Here is a 14,428-nt window from a genome sequence, read left to right as displayed (position 1 = left end):
GCGTTATGCTAATATTTCCACATAGTGACCTAGATATGTGGGGGCGTGTTAGAATGAGCCGTTCTAGGGGGGTGTGGCAGAGTCTTAACTTTGATAAAGAATATCTCTTTGGTTTTGAGACTTTAGTCTTTGCAACTTCAGGGATCTTATCTATGCACAATCAGCTTGTAACACTCCAAAGAGAAAGGAAAAATTTAAATCGCATCATATGATCCCTTTAAGGGCTGCGTGTATGTTTTAGACAGCTGTCAGTCTGAAAAATCCATTGTGAATGTTATTCATTGTTTATCTTCATGCAGGTTGAGTCTGACCAGCTCTCAGCCTCAGACGCGTGGCCGAGGAGTTCAGCTCCTGTCTCAGGTCCTGCAGGAATGCTACAGCAGCCTATCCGAGAGAGAGCGTAAGGGTTGTTTTTGAATGGGTTTAATTTGAATTAATGCCATCAGTTAGTGGCTCATTGACAGTCTATCAGCGATGGAGCTCTGAATGATGTTCAGTGTTTGGTTTGCAAAGACCGTTGTGATGCATCTCATCCACATTTGTTTGTTTTGTTTGCAGTGGAGGTCCTGCTAGCTTTCTATGAAAACAGACTGAAGGATCATTATGTGATCATACCACATGTTCTTCAGGGGCTTAATGCTTTGGTACGTCTGAGCACTTTTGTGTTTAAATGAGCATGATCTGCTATAGGCATGGTCACCTTGATATCACTTGTTTTTAATGTTGTCTTTGGTTTCTTTCAGACGAAATGCTCGGTTCTGCCTCCTGGTTCAGCTGTGTCCATTTTGAGATCCATCTTCCAGGATCTTCATGTTCAGGTGAATACATTTGTTTAGCAAGGATGCATTACATTGGTCAGAAGTGACAGTAGAGACAAAGTTACACATTTTATTTTAAATAAACGCTGCTTTTTTGAATTTTCTAATATCAAAGAATCCTGAAAAAAATGCTTCGTTTTCCACAAAAATATTGGGCAGCACAACTGTTTTCAACATTGATAATAATCAGAAATGTTTCTTGAGCAGCAAATCAGCATATTAGAATGATTTCTGAAGATCATGTGACACTGAAGACTGGAGTAATGATGCTGAAAATAAATTACATTTTACGATATATTTAAATAGAAAGCAGTTATTTTAAATAGTAATATTTCATAATTGTACTGTTTTTATTCAAATAAATGCAGCCTTGGTGAGCAGAATAAACTCCTTTCAAAAGCATTTAAAAAAATCTCACCAACCAAACTTTTGAACAGCAGTGTACAGTATTTTTAGCCAAGTATTTTTTCTAATTGTTATAAATGTTACATAAAATATAATAAGAAAAAAGTCCAGAAAAGTTTTAAATTCAAATATGTTTTGGTAAAAAATGGCATACAAAACATGGCTGATTTATCATTTTAATTGTAACCGATTATCACAAGTTTACTAACAAACCATTAGCTAACTAAGTAATGTTACATTATAGTTAGATATTTCAATCGTTGCAATTTGATATGTTCGTTACATGAATGCCGGTGCAGTGACTTCTGACTCCAGGACGTCCTGAATGCCCTAAATGACAAGTGTGTAAACTCCAATCCAGCTTGAAGACATAACGTTTATTTTTTCTCACTTCTCTGCAACAGTCCTTGATGCTGGCAGAACGATCATGTGTTTACAACATCCTTGTCAGTCTAATGGAGTCCAAAGAGGAGGGTGAGGAACGCCGGAAATCTTTCTTTCTCTCCTTTATGTTACTGCCTTTACATTCATGGAACAGCACCAGTGTAAACTATTTCTTGTTCCACAGAGCTCAAAGGTTTGGGTGCAGACTTCATATATGGATTTGTGCAGTCAGTAGATGGAGAACGAGATCCACGCAACCTCCTGCTGGCGTTCCAGGTGGCCAGGAACATCATTCACAGGGGTTATGATCTCGGTGAGTGTATACCTGGAGTTGAACCCAAGCGCATTTAATGTAAAGTAAAAAAATTAGTTTAATGGAGAAAAAAAATATATATATATACCGTATTGGCCCGAATATAAGACGGCCCTGATTATAAGACGACCCCCCTTTTTCCAGATGTACCTTTTGGAAAAAGGCTTTTTAAAAACCAAATCTTGTTTTTTCTCAGTAAAACACATTTTGTCTTCAATTATTCTCATATTGCATATTTTTCCTATTTTAATTTTTGTTTTGAAAGTATGGTAAAAACTGGAAAAATGTATCAACAATCACATTTAAAAAATATACACTTTTTGATATACCATTAAAAAAAACAAAAAAAAAACAGGTAGCCCATCTGATTTTGAACATTTAGGCTATCCATCTAATAGTAGCCTACCAAAATCTTAAAGGCGTAGGACCAAGAAATGTTCATCCAATCAAAATTTGGTCCCATCAGGGTAACGTGACAGTCACGACTCGTGCAGCTGTAAGGTTTTCTTTTTCTTTTTTTTTTTACTCGCGATCTTTACAACACGCATTACATTACGTATTTCATGGCACACTCGTTTTATGCGTATTTGGCGCCACCTATTGTTGTGGGTGTATTATTGACATGTCAAAGTCTAGACCCTGAATATAAGACGACCGCGTTTTTTCAGATGTATTTCCAAGAAGAAAACATCGTCTTATATTCGGGACAATACGGTATATACACACACACACACACAAATGTTGTTTGGTCAGTAATTCTGTTGTCTCCATTTTTTTCAGGTAAATTTGTAGAGGAACTGTTTGAAGTGATGTCCTGTTATTTTCCTATAGACTTTAGCCCTGTAAGTACTGCTGTCTAACATGTTTGCATTTCATGCTTTACCGTAAAATTCAGTAGATTTCTTGGTGAAATTTCTTCAAACTTACACTACTGTTCAAAAGTTTCGGATCAGTAAGATAAAAAAAAAAAAAAAAAAAAAAAATGTCTCTTTTGCTCACCAAGGCTGCATTTTTTTTATATCAAATATACAGTAAAAACAGTAATAATATAATGTTTTCTATGTGAATATATTTTAAAATGTAATTTATTCTTGTGATGCAACGCTGAAGTTTCAGCATCATTACTCCAGTCTTCAGTGTCGCATGATCCTTCAGAAATCATTCTAATGTTGATTTGAAACATTTAGTTTTATTATCACTGAAAAAAAGATGTGTTAATATTTTATGTCTTAATATTTTAGTGGAAACCGTGATTCTTTGATTAATAGAACATTCCAAAAACAATTATCTGAAAGAAATCGTTTCATTATAAATGTCTTTACTGTCACTTTTGGTTCACACATGCTGAATAAAAGTATTAATTTATACTACATACTCATGTAGACATGTAAAGGTTTGGGCTTGTATTTGTGTTTCTCTGTCTGTGCTCAGCCACCCAGTGATCCTCATAGGATCACACAGGAAGAGCTTGTTCTTTCTCTACGGGCTGTTCTTACTGGGACGTCTCAGTTTGCTGAGGTAGGATGCTCTGGATGACCTAAACCTAATTCAGTCTCTTAAAGACACAAACTCAATAAGTCTTTGTTTGGCATTATACTGTGTATCAATAGACTGGAAATGATGCAAGTAGTTCCGTGAATGGACCTTTTGTATGTGTGTGTGTTTGTTTATTGTGTTTTGTATCCTTTCCGTTGACAGTTTCTTTTACCATTGATCATTGAGAAGCTGGACTCAGATATTCAGAGTGCCAAAGTGGACTCCCTGCAGACACTGGTACAGCTGCAGCGCAGACTCTACACTTACTAGATCAGTGCTTCTCAACTGGTTCTGCTTCAGGTTTTACACTGATGATGAAATGCTGACACAACACAGTACCAAAAAAATAGCAACAAAAGTAAAAAACATAGTCAAACATTGAAATTGAAATGAAAAATCATTTTCAAGAATGAGGTCATGTCACCCAACCTTTCCGTATTTCCATCTGCCTCATTTGACTAGCTTGAATTAGTGCCAACCAGTGTTATTATAGGTAACTAAAACAAAAACTAAAACCATAAAGTTTTCATTGCTTGAAATAAAATACACTTTTACAATAAAATATAAAAAAATCCTTAAACTTATTTTATTTCAGCTAGTTGCAACATTTCTCATTTTCATTTAGTACTAAAATAAGTAAAATTGAAATAAAAATTAATAAAAACACAGGTTTTATGTCAAGAAGAAAAGTTTCTTTTTTTTCTCCTTCCATTTTTCGCCTTTTTAAATTTGAAATAATCAATGTTAAACAATCACAACACTGTGCATGATTATATTAATTTATTGTTTGCAATTAGTATTATTTCTTCCTCCTTGATGAGAGTGCAGACCTGTGACCCACCTTTTGAGAACCGCTGTTATAGATCTTACATTTATGCATTTGGCAGACACATTTTTACCAAAGTGGCTTACATTGCCATTGCACTCAAGCTACACATTTTATTTGTTCATGCATAGCCTGGAAATCGAACCCGTGACTTTGCTTTTTGCCATGCTTTACTGTTGATCTGGCTGAAAATATCTTCTGAAATAAATAAATAAAAAAACGTGTTGGTGTGCTCTAAACATTCTTGTGTGTTGTAGGCCGCCTGCGGTCTGACATATAGCCATAAAGAGCTGGCAAAATTCCTTCCAGGCCTTTGGAGCTCAATACAGAGGGAGGTAAGAGAGATCGGCATAAAACAATGGATACAGGAACTCACAGGTGCTTTTCTCATATTATTTTGCTCTGTACTGCACTTTTCCCACCGCTTTATGCCAAGATTTTCAGTTTCAAACGGCTAGAGTGCAAGCCAGAAGACTTATTTTAGGTCAAGGGCAGGTTTGGACAAAATGCAGCTGTAAAGCCGCTCAATTTAAAGACAATAGTGACATTATTCAGCTCAGTTTAGATCAATGTTGATTCAGTTTCAGTTCAATTACAGTGTCAGTGTTATAAAGTTAATCAATTATGTTAATTCAATTCAGCTGTAAAGCAGCTCTACAGAAGACAATAGTGTAATTTTTCAGCTCCGTTTAGTTCAATGTTGATTCAGTTCAGTGTCGATTTTGCAAAGTTCATCAATTATGAAACAATGCGGCTCTACGGAAGACAATCAAATCAGTAAATTCAATTCAAGTTTTGTTCTCATCTGGTAGTATCAGTGCAGGCAAATCAATAATTGCTACAAGTAATAAAAAAAAAAAGCCAGACTAGCATATTCTCACCAGAGCATCCGCTGGAACAGCACTCTCTCGTGAACATGCGTACCAGTTAGTGAAAGCTAGAGATTACGGTTTATAAAGTTTTACATATGGAAGCATCGCTTCACTTCAGAAGGCCTTTATTAACCCCCGGAGCCGTTTGGAGCACTTTTTACGATGGATGGACGTAGTTTTTTGGGCTTCAAAATCTCCACCCCCATTCACTGCCATAAAGTTTGGAAGAGCTTTGAGTTCCGTGGTCGTTGAATCTTGAAAAACTGGAGGGACTGATAAAAAATGTAAATAACTTTGCTATATGGTCTATTTGATCTGAGTTTATTTCCTGTATGCAGGTGTTCCAGACGGCCAGTGAGGGAGTGGAGTCAGCTGGTCTGTCAGCTCTCAGTGCGCTGGTGTCCTGTCTTTCTCGTTCTGTGCTCAATTCAGATTCTGAGGATGTGCTGCAGGTGTTTCTAAGCCTCGTCCTCCAAGGTACCTGCAAATGGTGGATTCAAGCGAGTAAAGATGTTCTCTAAGTAGTTAGATGGATTTAAAGGGATAGTTCAACCAAAAATGAAAACTTGCTGTTAAGATCCAAGATGTAGCTGACTTTTTTTTTCTTCAGTAGAACAGTAAAGAATATTTTTAGCTGTAACTGTGGTCCTTGGCGATTCATGAAATGCAAGTCAATGCTACCGTTGCTTTGAGAATCAGAACAAGCAACACAAGCAAGACAAAATTAATACCCATGGCTCCTGGTGATATATTGAGGTTTTATGAAGTGAAACGATCAGTCTGTGAAAGAAACTGAACATTATTTACAACATTATTACCTGTAGAGCCTCAGACAAACGGGGAAGTCCGATTCTTTTCCGAGAAACTGATTCATTCGGGCAGTTCGTTTCAATAAACGGGTTCAAATAATTTATGACACAACATATATGCAGTTATATTATTAAAGCACAGATGTTTTACATATCTAAAGCATATAAAGTGAATAAACTTGCCTTCATCAGCTAATTTTTTGACAAACAATAAGAAACCATAAAAACTTTCATTTGGCCGCTTCATTCAAGTGTTAGGTTCACGGATGCACATCTCAGCGGCTCTTCGGTCCGAGTCGAACTGTTTCCTCAGTTCAGTGACTGTTGGAGGAACTGGAGCGCTGAATGATTCATTCATCACGGGATCAGATACGGCGCTAATTTGGCTCATTTCCAGTCGGAGTGACTGTCAGGCGTCTGAAAGTGAGTTTTGATTGAGTAACTTGTAGACCTGTGCTGCTCGAGTGGCGAACAGTTTCAGACGCTTCAATCCGATTTGGTTCACTAGTTCACTAAAAAGAATCGGTTCAAATGAATGATTCGTTCGTAAACCGGACATCACTCCGGACCGTTTGCCATAGGCTCTGGATTACAGGTAATAATGTTGTAAGTAAATAATGTTCAGTTTCTCACACAGACCGATCGTTTGGCTTCATAACACCTCAATATATCATCAGGAGCCACAGGTGTTCATTTTGTTTTGCTTGCCGCTTTTTTTGACTCCTAAAAGTGATGGTAGCTGCTGACTTGCATTTTATGAATAACCAAGGACCATGGTTTCTTCTTTACTTTTACTGAAGTACTAAAGAAAAAAAGCCATCTACATGTTGTGTGGCCTGAGGTTGAGTAAATAAACAGCTAATTTTTATTTTTGGATGAACTTTCCCTTTAATGCAAGAATGATGCAGAAAGGGCCAAAACAGCTGATCATGCAAAATAACATCTTTTCATGATTTTTCGGGGCTGCCTAGTTAATTATCAAGACAAAGGAGACTGATCAGACTCATAACCCTGTCATCTTCACATGCAGTCATATATATATATCAGTGCCGCCCAGGCTTGTTCTACCCATCACACCTGGTGTGTCTCTCATCCTCTCAGACTGTCAGCACCATCTCTGCGAGCCAGACCTCAAGCTGGTGTGGCCCAGCGCCAAACTCCTGCAGGCCGCCGCCGGAGCCTCGTACAGAGCGAGTCTGATAGTGTCAGCAGCCGTCATACCTGCCCTCCTGGAGCAGTATAATAACGAGACGCAGGTACGATCTTGTCTATCTTTAACTAATATTCTCCGCACAGGTCTTGACGCTTACTTTTTCCCGAATGTGCTAAGTTGAAAAATGTTGGATCACATCAAAAAAACTTTTGGGATGTATCAAATAATATTATATATGTATATGTAGAGAGTTTTCTAAAGGAAGACTTTTCTTCCACAGACAGAAGCTATAAGAGTTAGCCTATGTTGAATTAAATGCCAAAATCCCAATAATAACCAGAGAAACAAAACCAAAACACTTTTCACATAAAAAGAACATAATTCATTAAAGGGATAGTCCACCCAAAAATGAAAATTGTCATAATTTACTCACCCTCAAGTTATTCTATACTCTGAGTTTCATTCTTCAGTTGAACACAAGAGGAATTTTTGAAGAGAATGGATAATCAAACGGTTGACGGTAGTCTTCGACTTCCAGAGCATTTTTGTCATACTGTGGAAGTCAATGGCTACCGTCAACCATGTAAGACTTTTTATGACCTTAAATTTTATAGCAAAAATAATTTAGACTTTTTGAAGACCCATGAGGACTTGGCATAATGTGCTGTAATGCATGCGTTTGACTATCTTTTTACAGTGTGCTCAGCGGCGCACCCTGCTGGAGGTTCTGCAGGGTTTCGTGCAGCCCACCGCACTCAGCCGGCCTGCAGATGGAGGTGCGTGTGAAGATAATACAGTCAGATCCCATGCATACGATTACCATTTCAAGTGCATGTTTGTTACCACTTGCTGGAAAGAGTCTCAACAAGTTTAAGTAATATAACACATTTCAAATATTTGTTTAATATGTAGTGTTGATGTATTTCTCTCTCTGTCTCCTACATAAACACACAGAGGACAGTGTATTGGTTGCGTTTCAGCAGTCTTTGTGTAGCGTGGTTTTCTCTGCGCTGACGGAGTCTGGCGCTGGTCTCCAGGTTACAGCCACACGAGTGCTCACTGCTCTGGGACAGCAGCCCGGTGAGTGCATACACAACATTTTTGTAAGAAATTAATACTGTTGTTCAGCGAAAATGCATTAAATTGATCTAAAGTGGTGTTAAAGACATTTATAACATTACAAAAGATTTCAAATAAATGCTGTTCTTTTGAACTTTCTATGTAAGTTTTCTTGAAAAACATTGATAATAATCAGAAATGTTTCTTGAGCAGCAAATCAGCATATTAGAATTTCTGAAGGATCATGTGACACTGAAGACTGGAGTAATGATGCTGAACATTCAGCTTTGATCACAGGAATAAATTAAATTTTACAGTATATTCACATAGAAAACACTTCAACACTAAATCAAATACATGCAGCGTTGGTGAGGATATTTTTCATTTATTTAAGTCCACGCGTTTCTTTCTTGCACCAAAACACAATTTTAACATACTTTTATATCTCTCTGACCTGCATTTTTAAAATGTGTGTTGATCAATTATTTGTGAATATGATTGGATAACAGTTTATTTTGCAAGTAACATTGCTCATGGATTGGTAATTTGTTGTTGGCACTCTCCCATTGTTTAAAAGAGTTTGCAAATTTAGCCTTAAATTGTGTAACATGCATTAAAAAAAATCTGCTCTGTAAACTGTTGAAGTCAGAGTTATTATTGTTAACCATTAAAACATTTTGTTCATTGAAATAAAATATAAATATTAGAATCAATATTTAAAAATGAAAAAATGTTTCCTTTGCAATTAACTGAAGTAATTTAAGCTTAATCACTAAAATAAATAAAAACTGAAATAAAAATAAATTAAACCTAAATAGTATTTAAAAAGAACAGAAACTAATAAAAGTCAAAGCACACAACAAAATTTCTAAAAATGAAACAATTTAAAACTGAAAGTAAAATAAAAGTGAATTCAAAATATTAATAAAACAATATCATAGTATATACATATTAAAATAAGTTCTTGAACACTAAATAGGCATTGAAATGTAAATGTGGTCGGTCAAAGAATAACAGGCTCATGGGATACTCTTGTTTTGCTCCTCACAGGTTTGCTGGCTCAGACTGATGTGGAGAAAGTGGTTGATCATTTGACCAGACTCATTCTGGAGGAAGACGATACTAAAGTCAGGTAGATGTGTTTGCATTTTTATGTGAATTATTCCTTTAAAGCTTTTCCCGTACTGATGTTTGTGTCTCTCAGTTTGGCTGTGGTGGAGTGTTCAGGCTCTCTGGCTCATCTGCATCACAAAGCCTTTATTTCCAGGCTGATTCCTCGACTGAAAGAAGAGATCCTGTCAGGTGGGACTCGAAGTAGAAAGCACACACCAACACGAACAGCATCTATGGCAGGTTAATATTTAATTAGGGACTGCTTTTCTCCACAGGTCAGTCTGATGCAGCTGTACGTCAGCGGTGTGTGACGGCGTTAGCGTCTGTGTCGTCTCTGCCCAGTGTGGTGCAGGAAAGCGCCCCCATTCTGCTACAGGTGCTAGCTTCAGCCCACACAGGTACACATTCATTTTACAGCAAGATTTCTTTTCTGATAATCTTTTCCAGCTTCTAGTGATTATTAGCTGGTTATTCATCCTGACAAGTGACATTTGCGTTACCTTGCATAAGCCTCCACAAACTTTCATGCTTGCAGTTGCCAGATGTCAAGAGTTTAAATCCCACATTTAGGGTTTTTCTCTTTAAATGGACACATTTTATTACACTGTTTTCATCCCAACCTGGCAACCACGCACACTAAGTGGTTGACAGATAGTGGGTTTTGACAAATACTAGGTTGGACCACACTGGCCGATAACCGATAAATCAACTGATAGTTTTTGAATGAAAGCTGAAATAGTGCTGAACTTTATTACGAACATAAAAAACAGTGCTTAACTATGAAAATATACTGTACTTTTTAAATGAATTAAATATGTAGTAATGTATTAATTATACCTTGATCGTTCATGTTAGTTCCTGCTGCACACGTGCCACAATATCGATACTGGGCCAGCTGTATCGATACTCGTATCGTCAAATCTCTGTGACGATACATCGTCGTATCGATATTTTGAACACCGCACTAGTTCATATGCATTAACAGATACAGATTTACATTTTAACTGTTTTAGTAAATGCTGAAATTAACACACTAACAAGGAGCAATGCTTCAGCAGCACTTGTTAACCTTAGTTAATGTTACAAACGGACTCTTATTGCAAACTTACCATTTTATAGAAATGCTTAAAGTTGGCCATCTTTAAATATCTACAATATCGGTATGGATTTTTGCCGACAACGTTTGTTCCAGCAATTGGTTATCGGTGCCGATTAATTGGCAAAACTGATCAATCGGTCAACCTCTAATGTATGCACACTCTCTCTAGACTGTGAAAAAGGCGCTGATGAGCTGAAAACACCAACAAACATGTATGTTTTGGTTTAGTGATCTCTACTGTGATATTTTGCTCACATAGCCAGTCTATTTTCTCTCCTGTGGTCGTTTGCGCTGTTTGCTGTGACTGAATCTGCGAAACCTCAGTGATGAACTGTAATTAATCTTGACAACATGAAACTTGACTACACTAATGTTCCCAATTATTATGCAAGTGACATATCAGTAGGATTTCAGTAAAATAAACATTCAGATTTTAGTGTTTTCAAAGAAAGTACACTTAATCTGTGCCACAATATAAATTCATTATGTTGATTTAATAGGAAAAAAGGTTAAAATTATTGTGAAATGTTGGTGTTGATATTAGGAATTTCACTGGTTCAGCTTTTGAGAGAAGCTTTTTGTTTATTATAAATTTATATTATAAATATAATACATAAATACAATACAGGAACCTAGATGAGGTGAAAATAAACCATTGATGTTGATGTTCTTTTGATTTGTGCTTATGTGAAAGTCCAATATTCTAAAAAGACAGTAATGGTGAATATAATTTTTGAGCAAAATAATCATGTTTAACTGAACTCTTATTATGTAGCCAAGCCCTAGCACTAAGCCATATCATGATTTGGATTGTAGTTTTCATTGACATGCTTGTTAATACATACATGTTAGAGATCTTGGTAACACTTTACAATAAGGTTCCATTAGTTAATGTTAGTTATTGATTAACTAACATGAACAATACATGTATTACAGTATTTATTAATCTTTGTTAATGTTAGTTAATGAAAATACAGTCGTTCACTGTTGGTTCATGTTAATTCACGGTGCATTAACTAATATTAACAAGCACAACTTTTGATTTTAATAATGCATTAGTATATGTTGGAATTAACATTTAACTAAGATTAATAAAAGCTTTAGAAGTATTGTGCATGCTTAGTTCATGTTAACCAAAGCAGTTAACTAATGAACCTTATTGTAAAGTGTTACCGAGATGTTATTATGATAAGTGTAAATATTTTCTGTTCATCATGAAACACTGGCAGGACAGATTAGACCGAAATAGTCTTGGTAATTAATGGGAAAAACTGTAAGAAATATAAATCTGGTTGTCCCAGTTCTGGCTGCTGATTGGTCAGTAAAATTCACAGTATAGCACATTGTCTTGTACCTTAATTATTTGGTTCTGATATGAATGTCCTAATATACTGATGTAATGCTGAAATGCTGTTGGTCTTTCAGGTAGCTGTGGTTTCTCTGTGGAGGAAGTGGTCGCTGTATGCATCAGTTTGCAGAAGATAGCAGAGCATGTGCGTGACTCTGAGGGGATTGGACGGTTCTTCCATGACATCATCATTCCGCACCTTCTAGGACTCTGCTTACAGGCAGCGCTGCAGAGTAGGGACGCTGGTCAGTGTTAGGCATGATCTTCTGCTGTATGGAAGTGTGTGTTTGTGCTGTTTGTGGATGTAACTGTCCGTGTGTGCAACAGGTCACCGTAGTCCATTCGCAGATGAGGTCGTTCTGTCTGCTGTAGTTCCTGTCATCAGCACAGCCTGTGCTGCGCTACAATCAGAGTGAGTCCAGAGGAAACAACACACAATTAAATTAAATTGTTTATGATTAATTTGACTTTCAAATGTATAATAAAATTATGCCTAGGTATTGACACACATTTCATGTATCGTTGCGATTCCAATTCACAGTCTCTTGAATTTATTCAATTTGAAATTGGTTCATTTGAATATATATCAGGTGTATCAATTTCTCAATGCTGTAAGCTGTAATAAGCAGGGCTGCACTTAAGAGTGGTACGCAGGTGCTCATGCGCGACCAAAATAAAGATACGCTGGGTAAATAAGTTCAGACCGCTCATTTGCGTACCGGCATGGTTGACCGCACACTCGACAACGCTTGTACTTACTTGCCGGCAACCCGGCAAAATAAAAGCTTGCTGATTTCAGGTTTGAAAATGATAAAAATTCATATAAAGAAATCAAACAGTAAAAAGGAAAAAAAAATAAATATGCATTGTATTTTTAGGTGTACTATAAAATAATTTTATTTTTATTTAAAGGGGTCATATGATGCTTTTTTTAAAGATCATTATTTTGTGTATTTGGTGTAACAGAATATGTTGACATGCTTTAATGTTCAAAAAACACATTATTTTTCAAATACTGTACGTTATTGTAGGTCCTCTATGCCCCGCCTCTCTCAAACGCTTCGTTTTCTACAAAGTCCCTCCTTCCGACAAGCGCAGTCTGCTCTGATTGGCCAGCTGACCCAGTGCATTGTGATTGGCCGAACACCGCAAGCACTCGTCGGAAATGTAACGCCCCTTACCATAATCGCGAGCTTCATCTTTCAAAATAAATGTAAAGACAGAGCCCGAAAGGGGAACAGAGTCGCGTTACAGACACAGTGATGAAGCTGGTCTCTCTCGCTCTCTCTCTCACACACATGCGCGCACGCACACACACGATGCGCAAAACTCCGCATTTGAACAGTCAATAGCAAATACTTAAACTAATAACAAAACAGTAGCTGATTCAGAAGCGCCAGATTGTCAAAGCAAAGTCAGAATTACCTCCTCTCCTAAGTTCACGAAACGGTCGTCCATAAAATGCATTGCTGTTCTGTTGTAAGTAATCTTAAAGATTCCTAAATGCATCTACTTCCGGAAGGCCAAATAAAGTGCTTTTGCTTTCGCCTAGAAACACACAGCGTCTCCCTGACATGGCTGCTTCAACACTAACTGCGGTTACTGAAACCACGCCTTCTTTCTTTGCGTGCACATTTGGGCGCATTATGCAAATATTCCCACATAGTGACCTAGATATGTGGGGGCGTGTTAGAACGAGCCGTTTTAGGGGGGCGTGGCAGAGTCTTAACTTTGATAAAGAATATCTCTTTGGTTTTGAGACTTTAGTCTTTGCAACTTCAGGGATCTTATCTATGCACAATCAGCTTGTAACACTCCAAAGAGAAAGGAAAACTTGAAAACGCATCATATGACCCCTTTAATACTCACTTTTTATTTTAAAATATAATAGTATTATCACACTTTATTATTTTGGTTATTATTTGATTTTTATTTATTTTTTTACTAAATGAATAAAGTGCAGTAATATTCTTATTACTATGATTATATACGTGCAAACCAAATCTCCAGATGCTCTCATGAGAACCAGACTGAAAAACTACTGATGATGGATACCGATAGCTAGGTTGGACCACGCTGGCCGATACCGATTAATCAACCGATTGTTTTTAAAATGGATACTCACTGAAAACTAAAAGAGCGATTTACTATTTAACCACAATAAAAAACAAACAAAAAAACAGTTCTGAACCATATTTTATAAATGAATAAAAATATTAAGATTAAATATTAATAATATATTGGTCATTAAAGTTAGTTCATTAACTAATGTTAACGGATGCAACTTTCAAATTTAAAAATGTAGTAAATGTTGAAATTAACCCTCTAACAAGGAACAATTCTTCAACAGCTTTTATTAACCTCAGTTAATCTTACAAATGGACTCTTATTGTAAAGTGTTATAGTTTCATATCAGCAGTCATGCTTAAAGATGGCCATCTTTAAATATCTACACAAAGGCCATAGCATTGAAATTACATACATATGGATATTGTATGTATACTCACACTTTATCTGCTTCTATTTTAGTACACTTGATGATTAACTAATCAAAATATGGCAGTCACACACCAGGCAAAAGCATAGTTTAGGAGAACTCAAAGCTATCGACCGGACACGTCGCGTTCAGTTCAAGCGACGGTTATCTAAACACTAAAGAGGCAAAGGTTCACTTCAGGAATGAACAAAGTGGC

At 36.7% G+C, this 14,428-nt stretch overlaps 1 protein-coding gene across 1 annotated transcript in view; it reads left to right on the top strand.

The window, feature by feature from the left end:
* Positions 1 to 14,428, top strand: part of mms19 (MMS19 homolog, cytosolic iron-sulfur assembly component) — a 27,884-nt gene that overhangs the window by 2,416 nt on the left and 11,040 nt on the right. The window contains exons 3-20 of the mRNA XM_016513389.1: positions 300 to 400; positions 559 to 644; positions 744 to 818; positions 1,628 to 1,697; positions 1,792 to 1,920; positions 2,701 to 2,762; positions 3,352 to 3,438; positions 3,619 to 3,693; positions 4,540 to 4,617; positions 5,493 to 5,631; positions 7,065 to 7,219; positions 7,814 to 7,892; positions 8,071 to 8,196; positions 9,226 to 9,307; positions 9,380 to 9,477; positions 9,564 to 9,686; positions 11,813 to 11,980; positions 12,063 to 12,147. Coding sequence (XP_016368875.1) covers positions 300 to 400; positions 559 to 644; positions 744 to 818; positions 1,628 to 1,697; positions 1,792 to 1,920; positions 2,701 to 2,762; positions 3,352 to 3,438; positions 3,619 to 3,693; positions 4,540 to 4,617; positions 5,493 to 5,631; positions 7,065 to 7,219; positions 7,814 to 7,892; positions 8,071 to 8,196; positions 9,226 to 9,307; positions 9,380 to 9,477; positions 9,564 to 9,686; positions 11,813 to 11,980; positions 12,063 to 12,147 — 1,818 coding nt within the window. The remainder of the gene's footprint in view (positions 1 to 299; positions 401 to 558; positions 645 to 743; positions 819 to 1,627; positions 1,698 to 1,791; positions 1,921 to 2,700; positions 2,763 to 3,351; positions 3,439 to 3,618; positions 3,694 to 4,539; positions 4,618 to 5,492; positions 5,632 to 7,064; positions 7,220 to 7,813; positions 7,893 to 8,070; positions 8,197 to 9,225; positions 9,308 to 9,379; positions 9,478 to 9,563; positions 9,687 to 11,812; positions 11,981 to 12,062; positions 12,148 to 14,428) is intronic.

This window comes from Sinocyclocheilus rhinocerous, unplaced genomic scaffold (genome assembly GCF_001515625.1).
Source record: "Sinocyclocheilus rhinocerous isolate Xijiao unplaced genomic scaffold, SAMN03320098_v1.1 scaffold24, whole genome shotgun sequence".
Classification (NCBI taxonomy): Eukaryota; Metazoa; Chordata; class Actinopteri; order Cypriniformes; family Cyprinidae; genus Sinocyclocheilus; species Sinocyclocheilus rhinocerous.
The sequence above is the reverse complement of the archived record's forward strand: the minus strand, read 5'-3'. Positions and strand labels throughout refer to the sequence as shown.